The sequence below is a fragment of the Bos indicus x Bos taurus genome, chromosome 2 (assembly GCF_003369695.1).
Source record: "Bos indicus x Bos taurus breed Angus x Brahman F1 hybrid chromosome 2, Bos_hybrid_MaternalHap_v2.0, whole genome shotgun sequence".
NCBI lineage: Eukaryota > Metazoa > Chordata > Mammalia > Artiodactyla > Bovidae > Bos > Bos indicus x Bos taurus.
The window spans coordinates 128,752,101-128,771,828 of record NC_040077.1 but is presented as its reverse complement, the minus strand read 5'-3'; the positions used below and the strand labels follow the sequence as shown (position 1 = coordinate 128,771,828).

The window sequence follows — 19,728 nt, the reverse complement described above, 5'->3', positions numbered from 1 at the left end:
GCAACTCATGGGGTCGCAAAGAGTCGGACACGACTGAGCGACAGAACTCAACTGGGAAGCGCTTTAAGCGAACGTCCATCCTCTCCGAACCCCGCCCTCTCCAAGCCCCGCCCTCTTCTTCCCACGCGCATGCGCCGCTCAGGGGCGCCTTTTACGACGCGGCGGCAGCGGCGCGCTTGGCGGCCAGAGCGAAAAGAGCGAGTCGCGGGGAGCGGCGGCGACGGCTGCAGGGCCGAGGGGACGCGCAGGCGGTGGTGTCGCCATGTCGCACGGTCACAGCCACGGCGGGGGCGGCTGCCACTGCGCCGCAGAACGGGAGGAGCCGCCCGAGCAGCGCGGCCTGGCCTACGGCCTGTACCTACGCATCGACTTGGAGCGGCTGCAGTGCCTCAACGAGAGCCGCGAGGGCAGCGGCCGCGGCGTCTTCAAGCCGTGGGAGGAGCGGACGGACCGTTCTAAGGTGGGCCTTCGGGGGCCTGGGCGGGCGGCCGAGGCGAGGCAGAGACCTGCGCGGGGCCTCAGGCCACCCGGCTGCTCTGTCAGCCTAGTTCCTGAAGTTAAAAATAACCGCGGCCCGATTGCCAGGCGCTTTCCCATGCCCGTCTCCTTCCAGCCCTTTGAGAGGGGAATAGGGTTGAATCTCCCCATCTTGCAGGTCGGGGAACTGAGGACCAGAGACGGGAAGGGGCGCTTTGCTTTTACACGGCCAGCGTGCAGTTCCAGGGATTAGGGAGGGGTTAGTGAGGGAGCATGTCCACGAGGGCGTGTTCCTTATCGTTTGACCACTGGTCCCGATGGCTGCCTGATCAACTTAACCACCTGATGAAGACCAAAGACCAGTCTTTGGGAGATGAAGCACGTGATCCTATCTAGAGCATGGTAACATTGTAATAATGGTAATAATGTAATAATATGTAATAATGTAATAATGGTAACATTGTGGGGTTGCAGAGCCATTTGAAAGTTGTTGACCGCAGAGGTACAGATCTTTGCACACAATTTCAGGAGACTAGTCGGCCCTGGAATTTAGTATGTGCTGGAGAACAGAGGGAGGTTGACTATTTGCATTGCATGCCAGTTGTAAAACAGGGTGGAAAATGCCTGAAATTGTGGGTGCTCAGCAAATATTTGTTGCTTTCTCCTCTCCCCTCCAGTTTGTTGAAAGTGATGCAGATGAAGAGCTTCTGTTTAATATTCCGTAAGTATTTCCTTGGTGCTTGCCTCAGGCTAAATAGGCTGAACCCAGTTGCTTTATCAGGATTCATTCAGTAGTTATATCGAGAGCACACATCTGTTTCTAGAAATGGGCTAAGTTACTGAGGTGGGTGTGTGAGTAGGAAAGGATCAAAACTTTTCCTGGTGTAAAAAAAGACATTTGTTAAAACATAACTGAGAGGTCAAGGTAACGGCAGAATGCCAGAGGCAGACAGGATCTTAGAAATTATTTAGTACAAGTCTGACAGGGGAGTAAACTGAAGCCCAGAAAGGGGAAGGGTCTTGCCCAGGGTCACGCAGCTCAGCAGAGACTCTAACCCAGGTTGACAACCCTCTGTTTTTGCATTCTGGCAGATTTACAGGCAATGTCAAGCTAAAAGGCATTATTATAATGGGAGAAGATGATGACTCACACCCCTCTGAGATGAGACTGTAAGTGGCAAGGGTCTTGGCCCTCAAGAAGCTTCTGTCCCTTTTTCTCTGGTCTCTGACAGTGCTTTATTCCAGATTGGCAAAATTTTTTCTTTTTACTGGGTTAAATATCCCCTCCTCTTAAAAAAAAAGTCATATTTGTTCTGCATCAGAATACACTAATCTCTTTCTGAATTAACGACATTTTTAGATTAGGTATCTTTTGGACCAGCAGCTTGTCTCTTTTCAAAGTACTTGTGGCACCATTCATTCAGAGAGCATCCTCTAAATGCCAGCTGTTGATGACTTTGCAATTTTCTTAATAACCCAGCTGCAGATCTCAAATTATTTTTAAGGACTCTACTCTTGGGGTTAGCCTCAACGTTTTCCCTTACTGTTTTAGACAATTACAATCTTTCTGTGTGTTTTGTTGAGATGGAATAACTCCAGCTGAGTTTGCGTGGCCTTTAGTTAGCAAAGTTCAATATAACTCTTGTAGCAGCTTCCCACGTGGCATAGTGGTAAAGAATCTGCCTGCCAGTGCAGCAGACGCATTGATTTAATCCCTGGGTTGGGAGGATCCCCCTAGAGTAGCAAATGGCAACCCACTCCAGATTCTTGATTGGAAAATTCCATCGACAGAGGAGCCTGGTGGGACACAGTCCATGGTGTCACAAAGAGTCGGACAGGACTGAGCAAATGAAGTATACACACACATGTACCTCGTTATAACACTGAATCAGTTGATACCAGAGCTAGTACTCCCTTTCTGACAAGCTGCCTTATTTCAGTGCAGCCTTTCTAGAAGAAGGGGGACACCACTTGTGCTGGAGAAACAGAAATCAGAAGAACTTTACATAAGAAGTTCTTCTGAAAAATCGATCAATTTAAGTGAAAGATTTAAGAACTGGACCTTATTTTTGAATGTTAGAAACATGAATTGGAAAGCAAACCCACATATTTAATGATTTTAAGGAAATGAAGTGGATTTGAGTTGATGCTTTTTGAGACTCATTTACTTGGGAGATGGATTGGCTGGACAAGACTAGACATCCGTGCTGCATTCTGGTTAAGAGTGGGCTCTGGGATAAACTGGAGTTCAGATTCTGGCTGTGCCACTTGCTAGCTGCATGTCTTTGGGCAGTATAGTTTTCTATATCTCCATTTTTTCACATGTAAAATGGTAATAATAGTTGGAACCTCTTAAGATTGTGGAGAGAAATGAGCTGTAACATATGAAGAGCTTAGAAGAAATCTGGAAGGTAGTATGTGCCCAGTTTTGTTTCTGGTGTATGTTGGGGGGTATTTTGGGGGCTCCATCGCACAGCTTATGGGATCTTAGTTCCCAGATCTGGGATTGAACCCAGGCCTTTGGCAGTGAAAGCGCAGAATCCTAACCACTGGACCACCAGGGAATTCCCTAGTATGTCCCCAGTCTTGCACCCCAGGTGCAAATACTTACATAGCCCTCCATTCTAAGCACTTTGTACTTTATTAAATCTAAGATATCATTGATTATAAAATGCACCATTATTTTGTGAACCAATGATAAAGAAATACATAGCATCTGTTCAACTATGACATGTCATTGACACATCTAGAAAAGTTAAATTCAGACTTAAATCAGTGAAATTTGAACACAGACTAGTTGTTAGATATATTAAAGAATTATTGCTAATTGTTAAACTGTTAATTGTAAAATAGTAATCACTGCAGATGGTGATTGCAGCCATGAAATTAAAAGACGCTTACTCCTGGAAGGAAAGTTATGACCGACCTAGATAGCATATTAAAAAGCAGAGACATTACTTTGCCAAAAAAAGATCCGTCTAGTCAAGGCTGTGGTTTTTCCAGTAGTCATGTATGGATGTGAGAGTTGGATGTGAAGAAAGCTGAGCGCCAGAGAATTGATGCTTTTGAACTGTGGTGTTGGAGAAGACTCTCGAGAGTCCCTTGGACTGCAAGGAGATCCAACCAGTCCATTCTAAAGGAGATCAGTCCTGGGTGTTCTTTGGTAGGAATGATGCTAAAGCTGAAACTCCAGTACTTTGGCCATCTCATGCGAAGAGTTGACTCATTGGAAAAGACTCTGATTCTGGGAGGGATTGGGGTCAGGAGGAGAAGGGGACGACAGAGGATGAGATGGCTGGATGGCATCACTGACTCAATGGACGTGAGTCTGAGTGAACTCCGGGAGTTGGTGATGGACAGGGAGGCCTGGTGTGCTGCGATTCATGGGGTCGCAAAGAGTCGGACACAACTGAGCGACTGAACTGAACTGAAATGATCATAGGTTTTTTAAGAAGTCCTTACTCTATAAAGATATATACAAAAATACTTACGAGTGAAATGATATGTTTGGGATTGCTTTAAAATATCAAGCATAGGGATTTTCTTGGTGGTCCAGTGGTTAAGAATCGGTACTTCCACTGCATGGGACATGGGTTTGATCCCTGGTCAGGGAACTAAGATTCCCACGTGCCACTTAGTGAAGCCAAAAATAAATAAGTTGGAAAAAACAATAACAAAAAAGCCCCACCAAAAAACAATCATTTGACAGTTTACTCCTCCCCTCAAAAAAGGATCAAGCGCACACAAAATGGGGGCGATAGGCAAAATTGGCTTAATGTTGGTTATTGAAACTTAGTAATAAGTATATGAAGGTTCATTATATTTTTCTCTCTATTTTTGTGTATGTTTGAAATTTTCAGTAGTAGAAATTTTTAACGTGTCTCTTAAAACTGGTTCAGTTTAACATCCACGTCAGCTGTATGGGATATGCACTATCACTAATCCCATTTTACAGATGAGGAACTAAGAGAGAGGTTAAATCACTTGCCCAAAATTACACAGCTGGTCAGTGACTCAGGCTTTAAACTTGGGAAGTCTGGCTTCAGAGCACTGCCTCCCATAATGCTGCTTATAAATGTTTACTGTTGGTAGTAGTACTATGCTGTGCATCATTCTTAGAAACACTTTGAAGCAAACATTTGCTTTCTTATATTGCATGCGTTTTGCTGTAGCTGATATCTAGACCCATCCCATGTGGGTGTGTTCACTCTAGAGATTGAGGTGTATGGCTCAGTCTTTTAGAATTTGTGAGTTACAGAGGAGACTGGTCTTCCTTAGATATGTCTTTGAAAAAAAATTTTTTTCCTCATTAGCAGTTTTACTTGACTTTCCAAAGCCCCTTGTGAGTTGATGGCCTTTTATACCCTTTTCAGAATGGAAATCCCCTGGTTGTATTTTTTTTTTTTAAGAATTGTAAGGTGACTCGGTATATAGGATAATTTTGGACAGAGAGGAAAGACTGAATGTTGGGTTACCTGATCTTATCTCTTAACTGTGTTTAATATGTTTCTGCCAAAGTATTTTTTTCCCCATGAGTAAGCTGTTTTATTTAACATCCTCAGCTTGGTCCGAATGTGCTGAGTTGCTTATTTTCTCCATGCATTTGCTGCCTGTGACCAGTTTGAGCTGTCTCTTTGTGTTTTGCTTCTCATGTGATCTTAACCCACTCAAAGATGTTATTGGCTTGTGTTGCAGTTCTCAGCTCTTTTCTTGCTGGGTTAAAGATATTTGTGTATAAATGCCAGTAAAATGTCATTTCTAAAATTTTATCTCCTTTTGATAGAACTGAGGGGAGTCAGTAGGAAGTTTTGAGAACCTGAAAAATGTGATAATGCATATTTCTTGATTTTTCTCCCCTTTCCTTTCTCAGGTACAAGAACATTCCACAGATGTCCTTTGATGATACAGACAGGGAGCCAGATCAGACCTTTAGTCTGAACCGGGATCTTACAGGGGAATTAGAGTATGCTACAAAGTAAGCACTGGGCCTCTTTTCCACCCTCTGGCTTCTCCTGAGAATAGCAGGTACTCCCTTGTTTGCAGGGAGCATCGGTGCATTAGTGCTTACTGGGCTTGCGATTTGGTTTTGGCTGGTCTTCTGCTGTCTTAGCATCAGAAACAAGTTAAAATGGTGGAGAGTCCTGATCCTAGGCTTGGTCAAATTTTGGCAGAGTTTCAGTGCAAGCCACAGACTTGTTAACCTGGAATCAATTGACAGATCTGAATGAGCTCCTAGGGTGGTCTTAGGAAAAATGTTTTCAGAATTGCTCTTTGCATAGTGGGCTTACAGCAGCCAAGTTACATATGACCACATATCTCTTCACTGATTTCTTTTTTGAGCTTGCTTTCAAATCCCTGTGTAACCGCACAGTGGGGGCAGTATTGATTATTTTTCGTCCCTATTGCCTTGGACCAGATCTGGCCGATTTCAGTAAATGTTCACTGTATTAATTGCTTGTCCAGAGGAGAAGAATGAGACGTAAGACCCCAAGATTATTCTCTGACATTTGCCTGGGTTTTACCACAAGATGGAGCTGGAATTGACATTTTTAACATGGTGGTGAGCAGGCTCACTGACCTCTAATTGTTGTCTTCTTTCTCTACTCCTTCATCCTCTAGAATTTCTCGTTTTTCAAATGTCTATCATCTCTCAATTCATATTTCAAAAAACTTTGGAGCCGATACCACAAAGGTCTTTTATATTGGCCTGAGAGGAGAATGGACTGAGGTAAGATGGGGTTGGAAATGTTCTTGCCCTTCCATGATGTGCACATATGTGTTTGTAGCTATAGGCTGTGTTAGTAGGAGCTTGAAGGAAAGGAAAAAGAGCAAGTGAGACATTGATTTTTTTGAGTCTATAATATTTCATGGTTTCATCACTGTAAACTATCTCATTTGACAGGCTATAGGAATTTTAAGGGAGTTGAAATAAAACAGTTGATATCAATTTGGTTTTTCACCTTAAAATTCTTTCCTTGATTTAACATTGTTAATAACTTTTCTTGTTCCAGGCAACAGAGATAGGGCGATAAACAAGATAGACACGTTCTTCTTCTAATGGTGCCTCCATTATAGTGGAGAAATGAATCTTCTAAGTTACAGGGTGAATCAGTGATTTGATCTTATCCAGGCTTCTCACGGGCTTCCCAGGTGACTCAGTGGTAAAGAATCCACCTGCCAATGTAGGAGCTTCAGGAGACGTGAGTTCAGTCCTTGAGTCGGGAAGATCCCCTGGAGGAGGAAATGGCAACCCACTCCAGTATTCTGCCTGGGAAATCCCATGGACAGAGGAGCCTGGTGGGATGATGCAGTTCATAGGGTCTCAAAGAGTCAGACGCAGCTGAGCACACAGTGCAGAGTTCTCAGGATAAAAAACATCAGAACGGGGATGAAATTAGAGGATGATGTCTAGAAATGAACCTGAATAAGGACTACTCCAGTGTATGGTCTGGGAAGTGGCCAGCTGACCCAGCCTCTTAATTTTCTTGCAGCTTCGCCGACATGAGGTGACCATCTGCAATTATGAAGCATCAGCCAACCCAGCTGACCACAAGGTCCATCAGGTTACCCCACAGACACACTTTATTTCCTAAGGGCTGGCCACGACTCCCACAGAGGTGTTGTGTTGGTGAAGAAGTATGACATCCTGTTGGGAAGGACAAAGAGAGATGGGGCTCCAAAGAGAGTTGGCTGCCACAGCCTCTACCAAGCTTTGTCTCTGGGGCTTGCTGCAAAAACCTGGCCTATGGAAGACACCGCACCCCCAGGAAGGGTTGTGTGGGTGCCAAGGAACAATCGTGGTTCTCTAGGGCCCCTAGAAATTGGGTCTTGGGCTGGTCAGTACCTGGCGGCCGTGGATAATGCCTGCCTTCCCAGTTTATGTGGCCATGGGATCCCAAGTGTCTTGTTGCTTTGTGGCAGGATTATTGTGTGACTTGTTTTTAAAATGGAAACTATTCCTGGGCTGCAGTAAACTTTCTGAAGCCTAAGCATTGTGTTTGTATTAACCATCAGGAGGGTCTCCAGCTAGAAATACTTGTCCTTGCTTGCTCCTTCTCCCTGTCATCTTTCAACATTCTTGTCAAGTTGCCCAGCTTGGAGTTGTCTGTCATGCACCAGTGTCCCGTATTATAGCTTGAAGAGCAGAAATCTCCTGATGTTGCTTAATAGCTTGGGAGGGTCTTTTTTTCCTGTTGCCCAGGTAAGCAGTCTGAGGAGAGCATTGTTTCTGTGTGGGTATCCTGGTCAGGGTAAGATTGGGACTTTGATGTGCTTCTCTTTGGGACATCCTTAATGTTTATCAGCTTTTAACTAGTGTTGTAAGCCCAATGGCAGAATTTGGAGATCTCAGTTCTTCTGTTCATGGCTTTTTATTCACTGTGACTAATAAGCTTCCTAATAAATCCTTGCCAGACTTAATGTTTGTATATTCGTTTGTGATCTTAGTAGTAATTATGAAGCCTTTGTTGAGAACTGTATGAAATTTTGAAATCTCTTTGTTATTTTGGACTAGGTAGATCATAAGTGCCACAATTGTATCAACACTAGATTAGTGTCTCTAGGAAAGGTCAGGCCGCATTCTGTATAGTAGGGTAAAAACACTCCTACACCCACTAACCCACATTTTGTAAAGAAGCTGAGGTTAAAACCCTTACATTTCCTTGCTCATGTAAGGAAGTAACTTGTGGGGTGAAGTTTACAAAAATAAGGGAGAACAGATTCTCGAGTTCATCAGAAGAAACAGTGAGGAAATTCAGTGAGTAGCAGATACAGTCTGAAGGTAGACCCAAGACTTTGGACTTAAGTTTTGAAAGTCAGTACACCAGTTGGACTTAAGTATCTTAAAAGAGATTTGAAATGGTATTTTCTCCCTTGCAGAAAATAGAAACACTTGATAATGGGAATTAGTGTTGAATTTGATCCTTTTGAGACAATTCCTCTGAATCAGCCCACACAGTTGTTAGCCTGTTTCTCCAGCCTGTCCTGGGGAAAGTCTGCCACCACCACGCCTGTCAATCCTCAGAATTTCTAAATATGCAGTCTGAAATCAACCAGAATGCAAACATTATTCTTGATGCACTAAGGATAGTACTCACTCTGCCACAGGCTTTCTATGTCACTTGGGTCATTTGGAGATAAAAAAGAATGACTGTTTAATTTGGAATGGGGGAAAATAAAGATAGAAACGTTAGAGCAGACTAGCCCTTCATTAATCCCACTTATTAAAGCACTGGTCATAGGTAGCCTCTGGGGCAAGGCCTCTGAATTTGAGCTTCCCTTTGGAGAGTCAAGGCTATGGTTTTTCCAGTGATCATGTATGGATGTGGGAGTTGGACTGTGAAGAAGGCTGAGCGCCGAAGAATTGATGCTTTTGAACTGTGGTGTTGGAGAAGACTCTCGAGAGTCCCTTGGACTGCAAGGAGATCCAACCAGTCCATTCTAAAGGAGATCAGCCCTGGGATTTTTTTTGGAAGGAATGATGCTAAAGCTGAAACTCCAGTACTTTGGCCACCTCATGCAAAGAGTTGACTCATTGGAAAAGACTCTGATGCTGGGAAGGATTGGGGTCAGGAGGAGAAGGGGACGACAGAGGATGAGATGGCTGGATGGCATCACTGACTTGTTGGACTGAGTCTGAGTGAACTCCAGGAGTTGGTGATGGACAGGGAGGCCTGGTGTGCTGCGATTCATGGGGTCGCAAAGAGTCTGACACGACTGAGAGACTGAACTGAACTGACTTGAAGAGTTTGCTCCAGTTGCCACAGTGTCTGAAGTGATTGGGGTGCAGGAGGAATTGCTTATTTTTCCACAAGCAGACCCAGCCAGGAGTCTGGGAGAGGGGCAGGTGTGTTGTCTTCATCCACTCATTCCCCTTCCAGTCCTGGGTCCTTGGTCTGCTGTGGACCTCTGGACCAAAAGTTTTCCTGTTCAGGGCCACCTCTGACCTGCTGAGCGCTTAAAGCCAAAGCCCATCTTGGGAAAAAGTGCTTTGCTGAGCTTTCAGATACTATTTTCTTTCAGTTCAAAGACAAATCAGCATAGGTTACACTGGGCAAGTGAGTCCTGAGCTGCTGAGGGCTGACTCATTTCCTGTGTGCGGATGTCCACAGGCTGTCAGGGACGTGGTCCTTCAACTCAGCTTCCCACCCCTTCCAGCCTTTATGTGGGCCCTGAGTCCCGTTGCATTTTACCGGTGCAACAAGGAGCAAAGAGCGACCGCAGCGGTCCCTAACTGAAACCCTTTTTGTTAACAACTGGAGCCTCCCGACGGTAGTATTTTGTGCACCGTCTGCATGCCATAGCTTGCCGAGGACAGAGCTAAGATAACACTTCCGATTCCTCACCAGTTGCCCCGGACACTGCTGATGCCAGTGTTCCTTCTTTTCCCAGGGTCCTTTTTAGAGTCATTAAGTCCTCACACTGTGATTTTACACTATAAAGCATTTCCACACGACCTCATTTGAGCCTTAGCAAAGCTGCGAAGCAAGCAGGGTGGTTATTACCGCCGTTTTATAGCTCAGGAAGCAGGTGCAGAGGCAGCATTAGAGTAATCCTGAGATTGCTGTTTACTTCCCTCCCCTGAGCCTGTTTTCTTATCTTTAAAAGTAAGACCGGAAGACCAGACAGTCTCAAAGGGTCTTGTCAGCTGGAGTGTATGACTCCATGATCCTGGAATAGGACCAGTGGTGCGTACCCCAAGACCATAATGGATGGGAAGGCGGGAAACAACGCTTGAGAATGCCTCTAGCCTCAGGAAGAATGCCTCTCCTTCAGGAAGGTTTCCTTCAGGAGACCGACGCATGGGTGGTGGTAGCAAGTGGGAATCACGGGTGCGTCGTCTAGACCCTGAGGAAACTCCGTGGCCTAATCACGGGGAGTCGTCCCACCGTACCCAACATGGCAGCCCTCATCCGAAGAAACCCTGACGCCCACTTCCGGGATCCGTAGCGCTGGCCAGGCTACTTCCGGCAGCGCGATGGCAGGGTTCCCGGGACTCGAACGGAAGTTCCGGCGGGGGCGGCCGAGGAGGGGAAGAGTGTGTGTGTCTGTGCCGGAGAAAGAGGAGAAAATCGCCCGAGAGGTCTTGAAACCCCCCAGGGAGTGGAGGTACCCTGGTCCGGGGCCAGCAGGCGGGGGAAGGGCACTGGGGTGGCCTCGGCTTCACCACGAGGGTCCTGGCGAGAGAGGAGGGGCAACCGCAATTGTGAGGGATGGGGGTGGGGAGTGAGGTGCGAAGAGGCGCCGGCCGGTCTTGGGGAGTTTCGGGGTAGAGACGGGGAAGAAGGTGGGGTCTGGGTATGCCGAGAGGGGCTTCAGGGTCGGAAATTGGAGAATCCCACTGTGGGGCGGGGTGGGGGTGTTCTCCAGGGTCAAAAGTGGAACGCCCCTGTGTGGGCAGAAGTGGGTCCGGGATCAGGATACAGAATGTCACTGTGAGGCGGGCGACCCTCGGTCAGAACAGAAGTTCCCACTGTGGGGAGTGGGAGACTCTGAATCAGGGTGGAAGTTTTTAGTGGGGTGGAAGACCCCAGGTCGCGGGGGTTGCGAGGGGGGAAGGCACCACTCTGAGAGGAACGACCTAGGGTGAGGGCTGGAAGTTGCTCAGTTGGGGGGAAGGAAGGGAATCCCAGCTTGGGGCAAAAGATGAATTCCTGTGTGGGCAGAGGGACCCCGGGGTCAGAGGTGAGGAGGGATCCTCCTGTGAAGAGGGGCACTCGGAGGTCCGAGGGGGAAGGTGGAAGCCCTTTGGTAGGGTGGGAGGGGTGGACACAGGCGGGAAGGGTAGGCACTTAGGCTCCGGTAGCAGAAGCTTCCCGGGAGTTTGGAGGATGCTAAGGATGGGGAGGAGCCCGCCAGCTTGACATTCTTTTGTGTGTTTGGGAATCCCGGAGCGTGGTCGAGCTGGGTGGGGGGGACCTGTTTGGGAGTGGTGGGCAGCAGCAGGTAGCCTCTTTCAGGAGGGGCATGGAGGGCGTCATTTAGCGGGTGGGCGGTGGATCAGAGTTCGTGTGCCTCCTGGGGACACGGGCAGCCCCAGGGGCTCTCAGATGGTTGAGGAGGACTGGATGGGAGGGGGTTGGACAAAATCGTGTGTGGGGTTGAGGGTAGGGGCCCGAAGCCTCCTTCCCTGGCATTTTTCTCCCCTTCATTTCCCAGTAGGGCTGGGAGAAGGGGATCCAGGGCTCTCTAGAGAAGGGAGATGGCTGTAGAGTAGGGAGAGGAGGCAGTCACCTGCTGAGGGCTGTCGGGTGGGGAGAAGGCTGCAGGGAGACCCTGGCTCCCCTCCCACCAAGGCTCCTGAGCCCAGCCTCTGCCCACCTCCAGCCCAAGCTCAGGCTGTGTGGGGGGCCAGACCTAGGGCTGCCGGGGTGGCTGCCTCTGCTGTTCTGCCCTGGAATGAAGGCACACTTTCTCCCCGCTTGGCCCCAGGACTTTTCTGCCTGCCTTTCCTTTGTGTCCAGGAGCTAGCATCTAGGGCGCTTGAGGGGCTCATGGCCCTGGTTTGTGTTTCTGCTCCTGGGTCAGGATGCTCTCTGCTGCCTGGCCTTGCCCTTGACCACTGCCCGGCATTTGCACAGGCCCCAGCCGTGGAGCCCTGCAGTGTATGTGTGGTAACACCATGTCTGTGCCCCTGCTCACCGACGCTGCCACTGTGTCTGGAGCTGAGCGGGAAACAGCTGCGGTAAGGGTCCTCTCCTACCCCACGCAGCCCCCAGGCCGCCTGGGAACTGGCTGGAGTGGGTGTGGGGAGAATGGAGGTGGCAGTGATGAGAGGGGAGTAGCCCCGCGAGACAGGGGGCTGCTCCCTCAGTGCCCCCCCTCCCAGATCCTTGGGGGTGACAGAGGGGTGACCAGAGGTTGGAGGGCAGAGTGAGAGCGATGGCAGGATGATGACTGCCCTCTTCCCCATCTCCAACTCTTCCAGGTTATTTTTTTACATGGACTTGGAGACACAGGGTGAGTGAGCTGGGGAGGGGGTGTTTCTGGGGAGGCCCGCGCCCTCCTCCTTCCCTCTCCACATCGGTGCCTTTTCTCCCTTCCCTCCTACAGGCACAGCTGGGCTGACGCCCTCTCCACCATCCGGCTCCCTCACGTCAAGTACATCTGTCCCCATGCGTGAGTGTCACCGCAGCATGGGAGGGGTGAAGGAAGGGGGGTGGTCCTGTGGTCCCAGGCCTCTTCTCTGCTGCCAGCTGCATGCTGGGGCCTGGGGCCCAGAGCGGTCCAAAAGGCCCTTTTCAGCCTTCATTCCTGTGGAACCCCCCAGGAACGGGGTCCAGCCCCAGCCCCCAACCCAGGGCCTCCTAGACCCGAGACTCCTAGGACCAGGATCCCCCTGCTCCCCTTCCCCAAGTACTTACCCACTGAGCTGGAACCCTGTCACACCGAGTGCTGGGCTCTGCTTCTCCATCGCTACTGCTGATGCCCCAACCACAGCTTTCAGCCCTACGTGGCAGGTTGCCTGGCAACACCTTAAACACAGGCCCTGCCCGCTGGGAGGGTTCCCCAGGGGCTGCCCTGCCCCCTCCCGGGCTGTCTGCTGTGGCTGCCTCATCCTTCCTGCACGTGACGGTCCTCCTTGCTGCCCCTCCGCAGGCCTCGGATCCCTGTGACACTCAACATGAAGATGGTGATGCCCTCCTGGTGAGCTTGGGGAGGGGAACAGGAGCCAAGGGAGCTGCCCGGGGCCAGCCTAGGTCTCCCAGTGGCTGCCAACTCCTCTACTCCAGGTTTGACCTGATGGGGCTGAGTCCAGACGCACCAGAAGATGAGGCTGGCATCAAGAAAGCAGCAGAGAACAGTAAGGCCCCAGCCCCTCCTCGGCATCTTCCCTCTCCCCCTTGGCCCCCCAGGAAAGTGCTGGGCAGAACCTCTTGTCTGGTTCCCTTCCTGGAGTCCCTCCAGCAGCTTTCCCCCGACCTGGTTATGCCCCTCCCCCCAGTCAAGGCCTTGATTGAGCATGAGATGAAGAACGGGATCCCTGCCAATCGGATCGTCCTGGGAGGCTTTTCACAGGTGAGGGGAGAGAGAGGGCAGGGGTGAATGATGGGTGCTGAGCTGTGCCCTTCGTGACCCCTCATTCTCTTCTTTCTCCAGGGTGGAGCTCTGTCCCTCTACACAGCCCTCACCTGCCCCCACCCTCTAGCTGGCATCGTGGCATTGAGCTGTTGGCTACCTCTGCATCGGGCCTTCCCCCAGGTGAGTGTCTCCACGACCCTGTTCCTGCCCTCTGTCTCCTTGGGGCTGGGGAGGGGATCGTGCCCAAGCCCCGGATTTTGCCCTCCTGTCTGGCCCACAGGCAGCCAACGGCAGTGCCAAGGACCTGACCATCCTTCAGTGCCATGGGGAGCTGGACCCCATGGTTCCTGTACGGTTTGGGGCCCTGACAGCCGAGAAGCTGCGGTCCGTTGTCACACCTGCCAGGGTCCAGTTCAAGACGTACCCAGGGGTCATGCACAGCTCCTGTCCCCAGGTCAGTGTGCAGGGGCTCCTTCCTCTCCCTGCCCATCTCCCTCTGGCCAGGCGCATCTCATAGTCCTCCTCACCCCCAGGAGATGGCAGCTGTGAAGGAGTTTCTCGAGAAGCTGCTGCCTCCTGTCTAACCAGAGTTGCTGTCCCCCAGCACAGTCCCCCCGCTCACGGGGCGGGGGGACTTGGCACGCGTGGCACCATCTTGGATCTGAGCCGGTCGAGCCCCTTTCTCACCCTCCTGGACCCATCCCCTCTTCTCACAGGCCTCTGGGGCAGACAGGCCAAAGCCTGGCCAGGCCCTCCTTCCTGGCTTCAGACCCCTGGCTGTCTGCTGCAGGGGCTGGGCTGCTTTCTTATCCCATTTCCCTGGAGGTGGGGGCCACCCCCCGGGCAGCAGTATTGGAGGGGCTGTAGGCAGCGGGAGAAAGGGACCCAGCCGCTGACCCACTCACTCAGGACCTCACTCACTAGCCCCGCTTTGGGCCCCCTCCGGTGACCTCAGGGTTTGGCCCATGGGGCCCTCCCAGGCCCCACCTCCTTCCACCTCTCCCCAACTGATTCTGCCCAGATAATCGTGTGTCTCCTGCCTCCACTTTAGCTGCTTCTCAATCATGAATGTGTCCATGACCCAACCCCTGGCCGCTGTGGGCTCCCTGCCCCTGCGCAGGAGTGTGGGTGACGGGGCCAAGTCTTTCGAGGGGGCCTCCCCTCAGCCGTTCTGATGTGGGGGCTGGGCCCTGCCTCCCCATTACCCTCTGCCACCTGCGGGCCTGGAGCCTGCCGGGCTGGACTGGGGCTCAAGGTCTGCCCCAGCCGCTTCACCCCACGTTGTCCCCACGCTAGGTCTGGGGAGCTGGGAGGAGTCTTGTGTCTCGTCTTCTGTCTCCATGTAGTTTCGGGTGTTTTTCTGGTCGTGTCCTGGATTCCGATAAAATTAAAGAAACTGCTTCAACTCTCAGGCCTGGGCGATTCTATCCAAGGGGTAGAGTGTGACCACGTGCAAGTATCTGCTCCAGTGTAAGAAAACTGTTTATTTTAAATACTTTGGGATGCTCCTTCATAGCAGTATAAATTAGCGCCTGGGAGGAGGGGCTTCGGCGTGTCTTAAGGCTCTGCTGACACCGCTCAGCCTTGGTGGTCTGCATGGGTTCCTGGCCCCTGTGGCACATAGACCCAATACCTGGTCAGTGGAGACCTTGGCCTTGTGCCTGGCGGGCTCAGTGGACCCAGCTGGGGTCCGAGGTAGCGGAGCCTCTGGGGCCCCCGGGTTCCTGCCAGAGGCTAGAGAGCAGGCAGTTGCTTCTCTCCCTTTTCTGGTCCGTGGGAGGCCAGGGTCTCAGGCCTGCGTGCCAAAGCCTGAAGGATTCTGCTTCTGCCAGCGCCATAGATCTTCACCTGGAACGGGACGAGGTCCGTACTCAGGGGCCACACTGAGTGCAGGGCCCGCAGCGTCTTGGGCAGCCCAGGATGGGCCAGCCCGGACCCCAGTAGCCCTTTCCTGGCCCCCGAGTCTCTCCCGGCGGTCAGGTAAGCACCCAGGGTCGGGGATTAGGGCGAGCACTCACACATCCTGTCCAGCCCTAGGGCTGCTGACCAGCCCAGCTCCTTGAGGGCTAGGCTGGGGTTGGCATAACAGGCAGCCACATCGCCTTCACGCCGGGCCACCACCTTGTACGGGATCTGCAGGAGAGGGGGCGGGTGTAGCCTAGCTGAACCAGCCCTGGCATAAGCCACCAAGTTGCTGACCAGCCCTCCAGAAATGGAGGCGTGGAGCAGGGTCTCGCTCTCAGGCGTCAAGGCCTCAGGCAGGCTCGAGTAGACAGCGGGACTCAGGTGCCCATCAGGTATGTCAGTGTGAGGGGCTGGGGGTGGGGCAGGGTGGGCTGCCAGCCTACCTTCTTCCCAGAGGCCTTCTCCATGGCCTGGACCATCTGTAGCACCGAATAGCCTGTGCCCGTGCCCAGGTTGTAGATCTGCCCAGGAAAGGAGGGCAGAGATTGTGGTGGGGGTGGACGGACTTCCCTCTGGGCCCCATCGGTCCTGGCCTCTGTCTCGTCTCCCCCACTTTTCCCTTCTCCCCTACCCGGCAGCCACACTGCTCCTTCAGCTTCCTCAAGGCTGCGATGTGGCCTTTGGCCAGATCCACGACGTGGATGTAATCCCGGACGCCTGCAGAGGAGGAAGTGGTTGCAGGGAGGGGTCCATTACAGTCTCTGTCCCACCTCAGCCTCCCTCATGGCTCCTCCGGCTCCTGGACTCACCTGTGCCATCCTCCGTGTCATAGTCGTTGCCAAAGACATTCAGTACCTCCCGTCGCCCAATTGCCACCTGGGGTGGAGGTCAGGTTAGCCCTTCCCTGGCCCTCACCCCTGGAGCCCACCCACTTCCTTTCCCTTCTCCCTTACCTGGGAGACGTAGGGCATGAGGTTATTGGGGATGCCCTGCGGATCCTCGCCGATACAGCCTGAGGCATGGGCGCCTATGGGGTTGAAATACCGCAGCAGCACTGCATTCCAGGCCTGTGGGATGCAAGTCAGGCAGACGGGATTGGGGTGCAAGCTGTATGGCCCACCTGAATCCAGAGCTGCCTCCCCCACCTCCCCACCTTGCTCGTTCTCTGTCCTTAGAAAGGAGCAGGGGATCCAGCCCTCCCCAAAAGGCCTGAAGTCACCACTGCTTCCTGAGCCCCAGCTTTGGCCTCAGGGAGGGTGGCTCAGGACCCCATCCTCGGGCTCAGGGGGCAGGCTGTGAGGGGCCCAAGAGTGGGGCCCAGGCTGAGGCAAAAGGGGCCCTTACCTTGTCTGCCTGGCACAGGTCCCGGATCATTTCCTCGATGAAGAACTTGGACTTGCCATAGGGGTTGGTACAGCCACCTGTGGGGTGGGCCTCGTCCAGGGGCAGGTATTGGGGGTTCCCGTACACGGTGGCCGAGCTGCTGAACACCAGGTTCTTCACCCCATGGGCCCTCATGATCTGCCCACAGAGGAGAGGTGTCAGTGGCCCCTGCCTGCCCCACACGTGGAGGGGGCTGAGGTGTAAGTTCCCGTTTACAGAAGGGGAGACTGTGGCTGAGAGCTGAAGACGTGTCCAGTGTGTGAGCCAGCTTGGACTCTGCTACCGTGTTTGGTACTGCCTGCCTGGCCCCGGGCCCTCCCGGGGTCTGGCCCTGGCCCAGGTCTCACCTCCAGAAGCTGGATGGTTCCTGTCAGGTTGACTCTGTAATAATCCAGGGGCTTCTGCACTGACTCACCCACAGCCTTGAGCCCCGCAAAGTGGATGACTGCCATGAAGCTGTGCTGCAGGGTGGCAAAGCTGGGATCAGATGTGGCTTACAGGCCCGGCCCTTGGAAATGCTCACTGCTTGCCTTCCTGCCAAGCGCCCACCTTCTTAAAGAGACGTTGTAGAGCTGCCTGGTCCAAGATGTCCATCTCCTCAAACTCCACAGAGCGGCCTGTCAGATCCTGAACCCGCCGCAGGCTCTCAGGCATGGAGCCCCCTCCTGGTTGGGCACACGGAGGCCATCAAAATCAGAGGCGATGGGGAGCTGGGTTCCCAAGGGACTGGCCAGGCATACACCCCTTGGAGGTGGATTTAGAAACCAGGGTTTCCCTTCCATCCGCCCTGGAGCCCCAGGCCCCCTCCCATTGCCCCACTTACCACGAATGGCGTTATGAAAGTTGTCAATGACCATGGGCGAATAGCCCGCCTCCAGCAGCTCCAGGACGGTGTGGCTGCCAATGTAGCCAGCCCCACCTGTTACCAGCACCTTCTCTGCCATTATGCCTGGCTCAGGAGAGAGACTCAGAAGTGGCCGATGCTGTCTGCTCAGAGCCTCCTTCAACCTGGAAACTGGCGTCCGAGACTGGTGTGTCCTAGTTAATAGGGTGGGTCTGGAGTCAGCCCTGGTCCAAGGTCAGAGAGCATCACTTTCTGGCCTTAGGCCTCGGAGACCAGTTCTCTCCTGGCCCTAGTTTCCGTCTCTGTAACAGGGAGTTTATAGCTGTATGAGTATGTGGTCGTGTACGGGTCAGACGAGATTCTAAAGGTCCGTCCTGTGGTACAGGTGGAGATGGACGCACAGGCGCCATAACTTCCAGCCCTAACTGGGGGTTGGGAAGGTGGAACCCGAGTCTCCACATTGCTCCCCTGAGGCGTCTGGAGATGGGACAATTCTGGACAGAAGGAATCGAGGTAGCAGCAGTGGACTCGCAAGAGCCCAGGAAGAGGTCTGTCTGCTCAGACCCAGACCTCCCCAGTCCCTCTGCCACCACTGGGTACAAACTGGCTCCTTGGTTCAGTGACTAACACCTCCTGGGGTAAGCAGCTTTCCCTGCCCAACGCCCCCCTCCCCCCCCCCAAGCACCCTCTCCCACAAAGGTCAACTGGGAGAGGCAGGAAATACAGCAGATGGCCTCAGGGTAGGTCCTCTGCCCGGCGGCTGAGCCCAGCTCTGGGGTTGCAGCACTGTAGTCCTGGAGTGGGCCCCACCCCCAGGTCGGTCAGGCTGGTTTAGCCAGTGCGGATGCCACTCCTGGCCTGGCGGTAAGAATCCCGCCTAATTGTAGGCGGCACTCAACACGGTGGTGTAGACGTGGCTTTGGCCCCAGATTTCACTGCCAGGTGTGCACCGCCGCCCTGAACAAACTGCGGGCAGAGACGGTGGGCGGGGTGGGGGGGGGATTGGCAGGGGAGGAAGTCCAGACAGTGAGGCCTTTCACTGGGGCCGCCTGGCCCGCAGCCGCCTTCCTCCAAGCAGCCTTAATCCTGTTCTGGGTTCATACAGCTCCTAACCCACTAGACTGAACTCATCCCGCTACGTGCCAGGCTCTGTATTGGGCACTTTTGCATTATCTCCCTGAATTCCTCCAACGTCCTAAAGAGGCAGGTGTTATTACTGCTAGTTTACAGAGAAGGATACTAAGGTCAGAGAGGTTAAGTAACGCGTAAGTCACATAGCCAGTGACGGCGGGTTTAGAATCTGGACCTAGTCCCGCCCCTCCCCGAGCAGTTCGCCCCCTGCCCCCACTGGTTCCCGCCGGACTTTGCCCTAGGCTTTGAAGCCGCCCCCGCCCCCGCCCCACCGAGCACCCAGCAGTGTGCAAGCCCCCCGAAAATGGTGGCGGGGGCCTCCAGGGAGGCAGGAAGGCCAATGAGGTTGCTCTCCCTCCGACACGCGGGGGTGATCTATGGTCAGCTGTCGCCTCAGTCTTCCCCATCCGTAAAATGGAAGGGAGGGGGCGCAGGGCCTTGGGCGCTCGAGTGCCCTAGAGTCTCAGGCCGGGGATTCGGGCGGTGGCTGAATGGGGGCAGAACTAGGAGGCCCCCGGCCGGGAATGAATGAATCCTAGCCGCCCCGGCCAAGGCAGCGAGAGCTAGGAGCCGCGGGCGCGAGCCCGCGTAGGCGGAACTCTGCCCAGAACGCAGCCCGGACCCCCGAGACTCCCCCCTCGCTCCCAGCGGACCACCCGGCCCCTCGCAAACCCGCTCGGCCCCACCCCTCACCAGCTTCCCAAACCTGCTCCGCACCACGCGCCCCGCGCAGTCTCGAACGGCGCCGCCTCCCGTGCTCCGTGACCGGTCCCTTTAAGAGCCGACGCTCCGCCCTGGACCCGACCCCCGTCACGCCCCCAAGAAACGTGTCGGTCGGGAGCCGGCAGTACGGGGAGCCGGGTGGACCAAGAGCGCCGCGGCTCCAGGACGCTTGCGCGGCACAGTCCGCAGAGGACGGTAGTGACCGGTGCCCGGGCGGTGGGCGGAGGAAGGCGCGGTCGGCACCC

The 19,728-nt window shown here is 53.2% G+C and overlaps 3 protein-coding genes across 7 annotated transcripts; 2 read left to right on the top strand and 1 right to left on the bottom strand.

The window, feature by feature from the left end:
- Nucleotides 1–152: 152 nt before the first annotated feature.
- On the top strand, nucleotides 153–7,896 carry PITHD1 (PITH domain containing 1). The gene is made up of 6 exons (XM_027520582.1): nucleotides 153–460; nucleotides 1,155–1,198; nucleotides 1,570–1,647; nucleotides 5,348–5,452; nucleotides 6,097–6,205; nucleotides 6,969–7,896. Exons 1-6 carry the CDS (start codon nucleotides 263–265, stop codon nucleotides 7,068–7,070), a joined length of 636 nt encoding a protein of 211 aa, XP_027376383.1. The 5' UTR covers nucleotides 153–262; the 3' UTR covers nucleotides 7,071–7,896.
- A 2,570-nt stretch (nucleotides 7,897–10,466) lies between these two features.
- Nucleotides 10,467–14,908, top strand: LYPLA2 (lysophospholipase 2). Of its 3 annotated transcripts, none has more exons than XM_027520570.1 (10): nucleotides 10,471–10,584; nucleotides 12,057–12,160; nucleotides 12,404–12,435; nucleotides 12,529–12,594; nucleotides 13,075–13,122; nucleotides 13,209–13,279; nucleotides 13,421–13,494; nucleotides 13,576–13,677; nucleotides 13,778–13,951; nucleotides 14,031–14,908. In XM_027520570.1, exons 2-10 carry the CDS (start codon nucleotides 12,083–12,085, stop codon nucleotides 14,079–14,081), a joined length of 696 nt encoding a protein of 231 aa, XP_027376371.1. In that variant the 5' UTR covers nucleotides 10,471–10,584; nucleotides 12,057–12,082; the 3' UTR covers nucleotides 14,082–14,908. The 3 variants fall into 3 exon arrangements, with proteins under 3 accessions (XP_027376357.1, XP_027376371.1, XP_027376363.1); XM_027520562.1 differs by having other exon boundaries at nucleotides 12,004–12,160; XM_027520556.1 differs by having other exon boundaries at nucleotides 10,467–10,584; nucleotides 13,209–13,494.
- Nucleotides 14,909–14,961: 53 nt separating this feature from the next.
- GALE (UDP-galactose-4-epimerase) lies at nucleotides 14,962–19,574 on the bottom strand. Of its 3 annotated transcripts, none has more exons than XM_027520535.1 (11): nucleotides 19,478–19,574; nucleotides 17,609–17,823; nucleotides 17,335–17,450; nucleotides 17,133–17,246; nucleotides 16,747–16,923; nucleotides 16,356–16,469; nucleotides 16,212–16,278; nucleotides 16,034–16,119; nucleotides 15,846–15,923; nucleotides 15,516–15,630; nucleotides 14,962–15,345 (listed from the first exon to the last, which is right to left on the bottom strand). In XM_027520535.1, the coding sequence occupies exons 2-11, from the start codon at nucleotides 17,727–17,729 to the stop codon at nucleotides 15,287–15,289; spliced, it is 1,047 nt and encodes a 348-aa protein (XP_027376336.1). In that variant the 5' UTR covers nucleotides 17,730–17,823; nucleotides 19,478–19,574; the 3' UTR covers nucleotides 14,962–15,286. The 3 variants fall into 3 exon arrangements, with proteins under 3 accessions (XP_027376336.1, XP_027376330.1, XP_027376344.1); XM_027520529.1 differs by having other exon boundaries at nucleotides 19,454–19,554; XM_027520543.1 differs by having other exon boundaries at nucleotides 19,467–19,554.
- Between the last annotated feature and the right edge of the window lie 154 nt (nucleotides 19,575–19,728).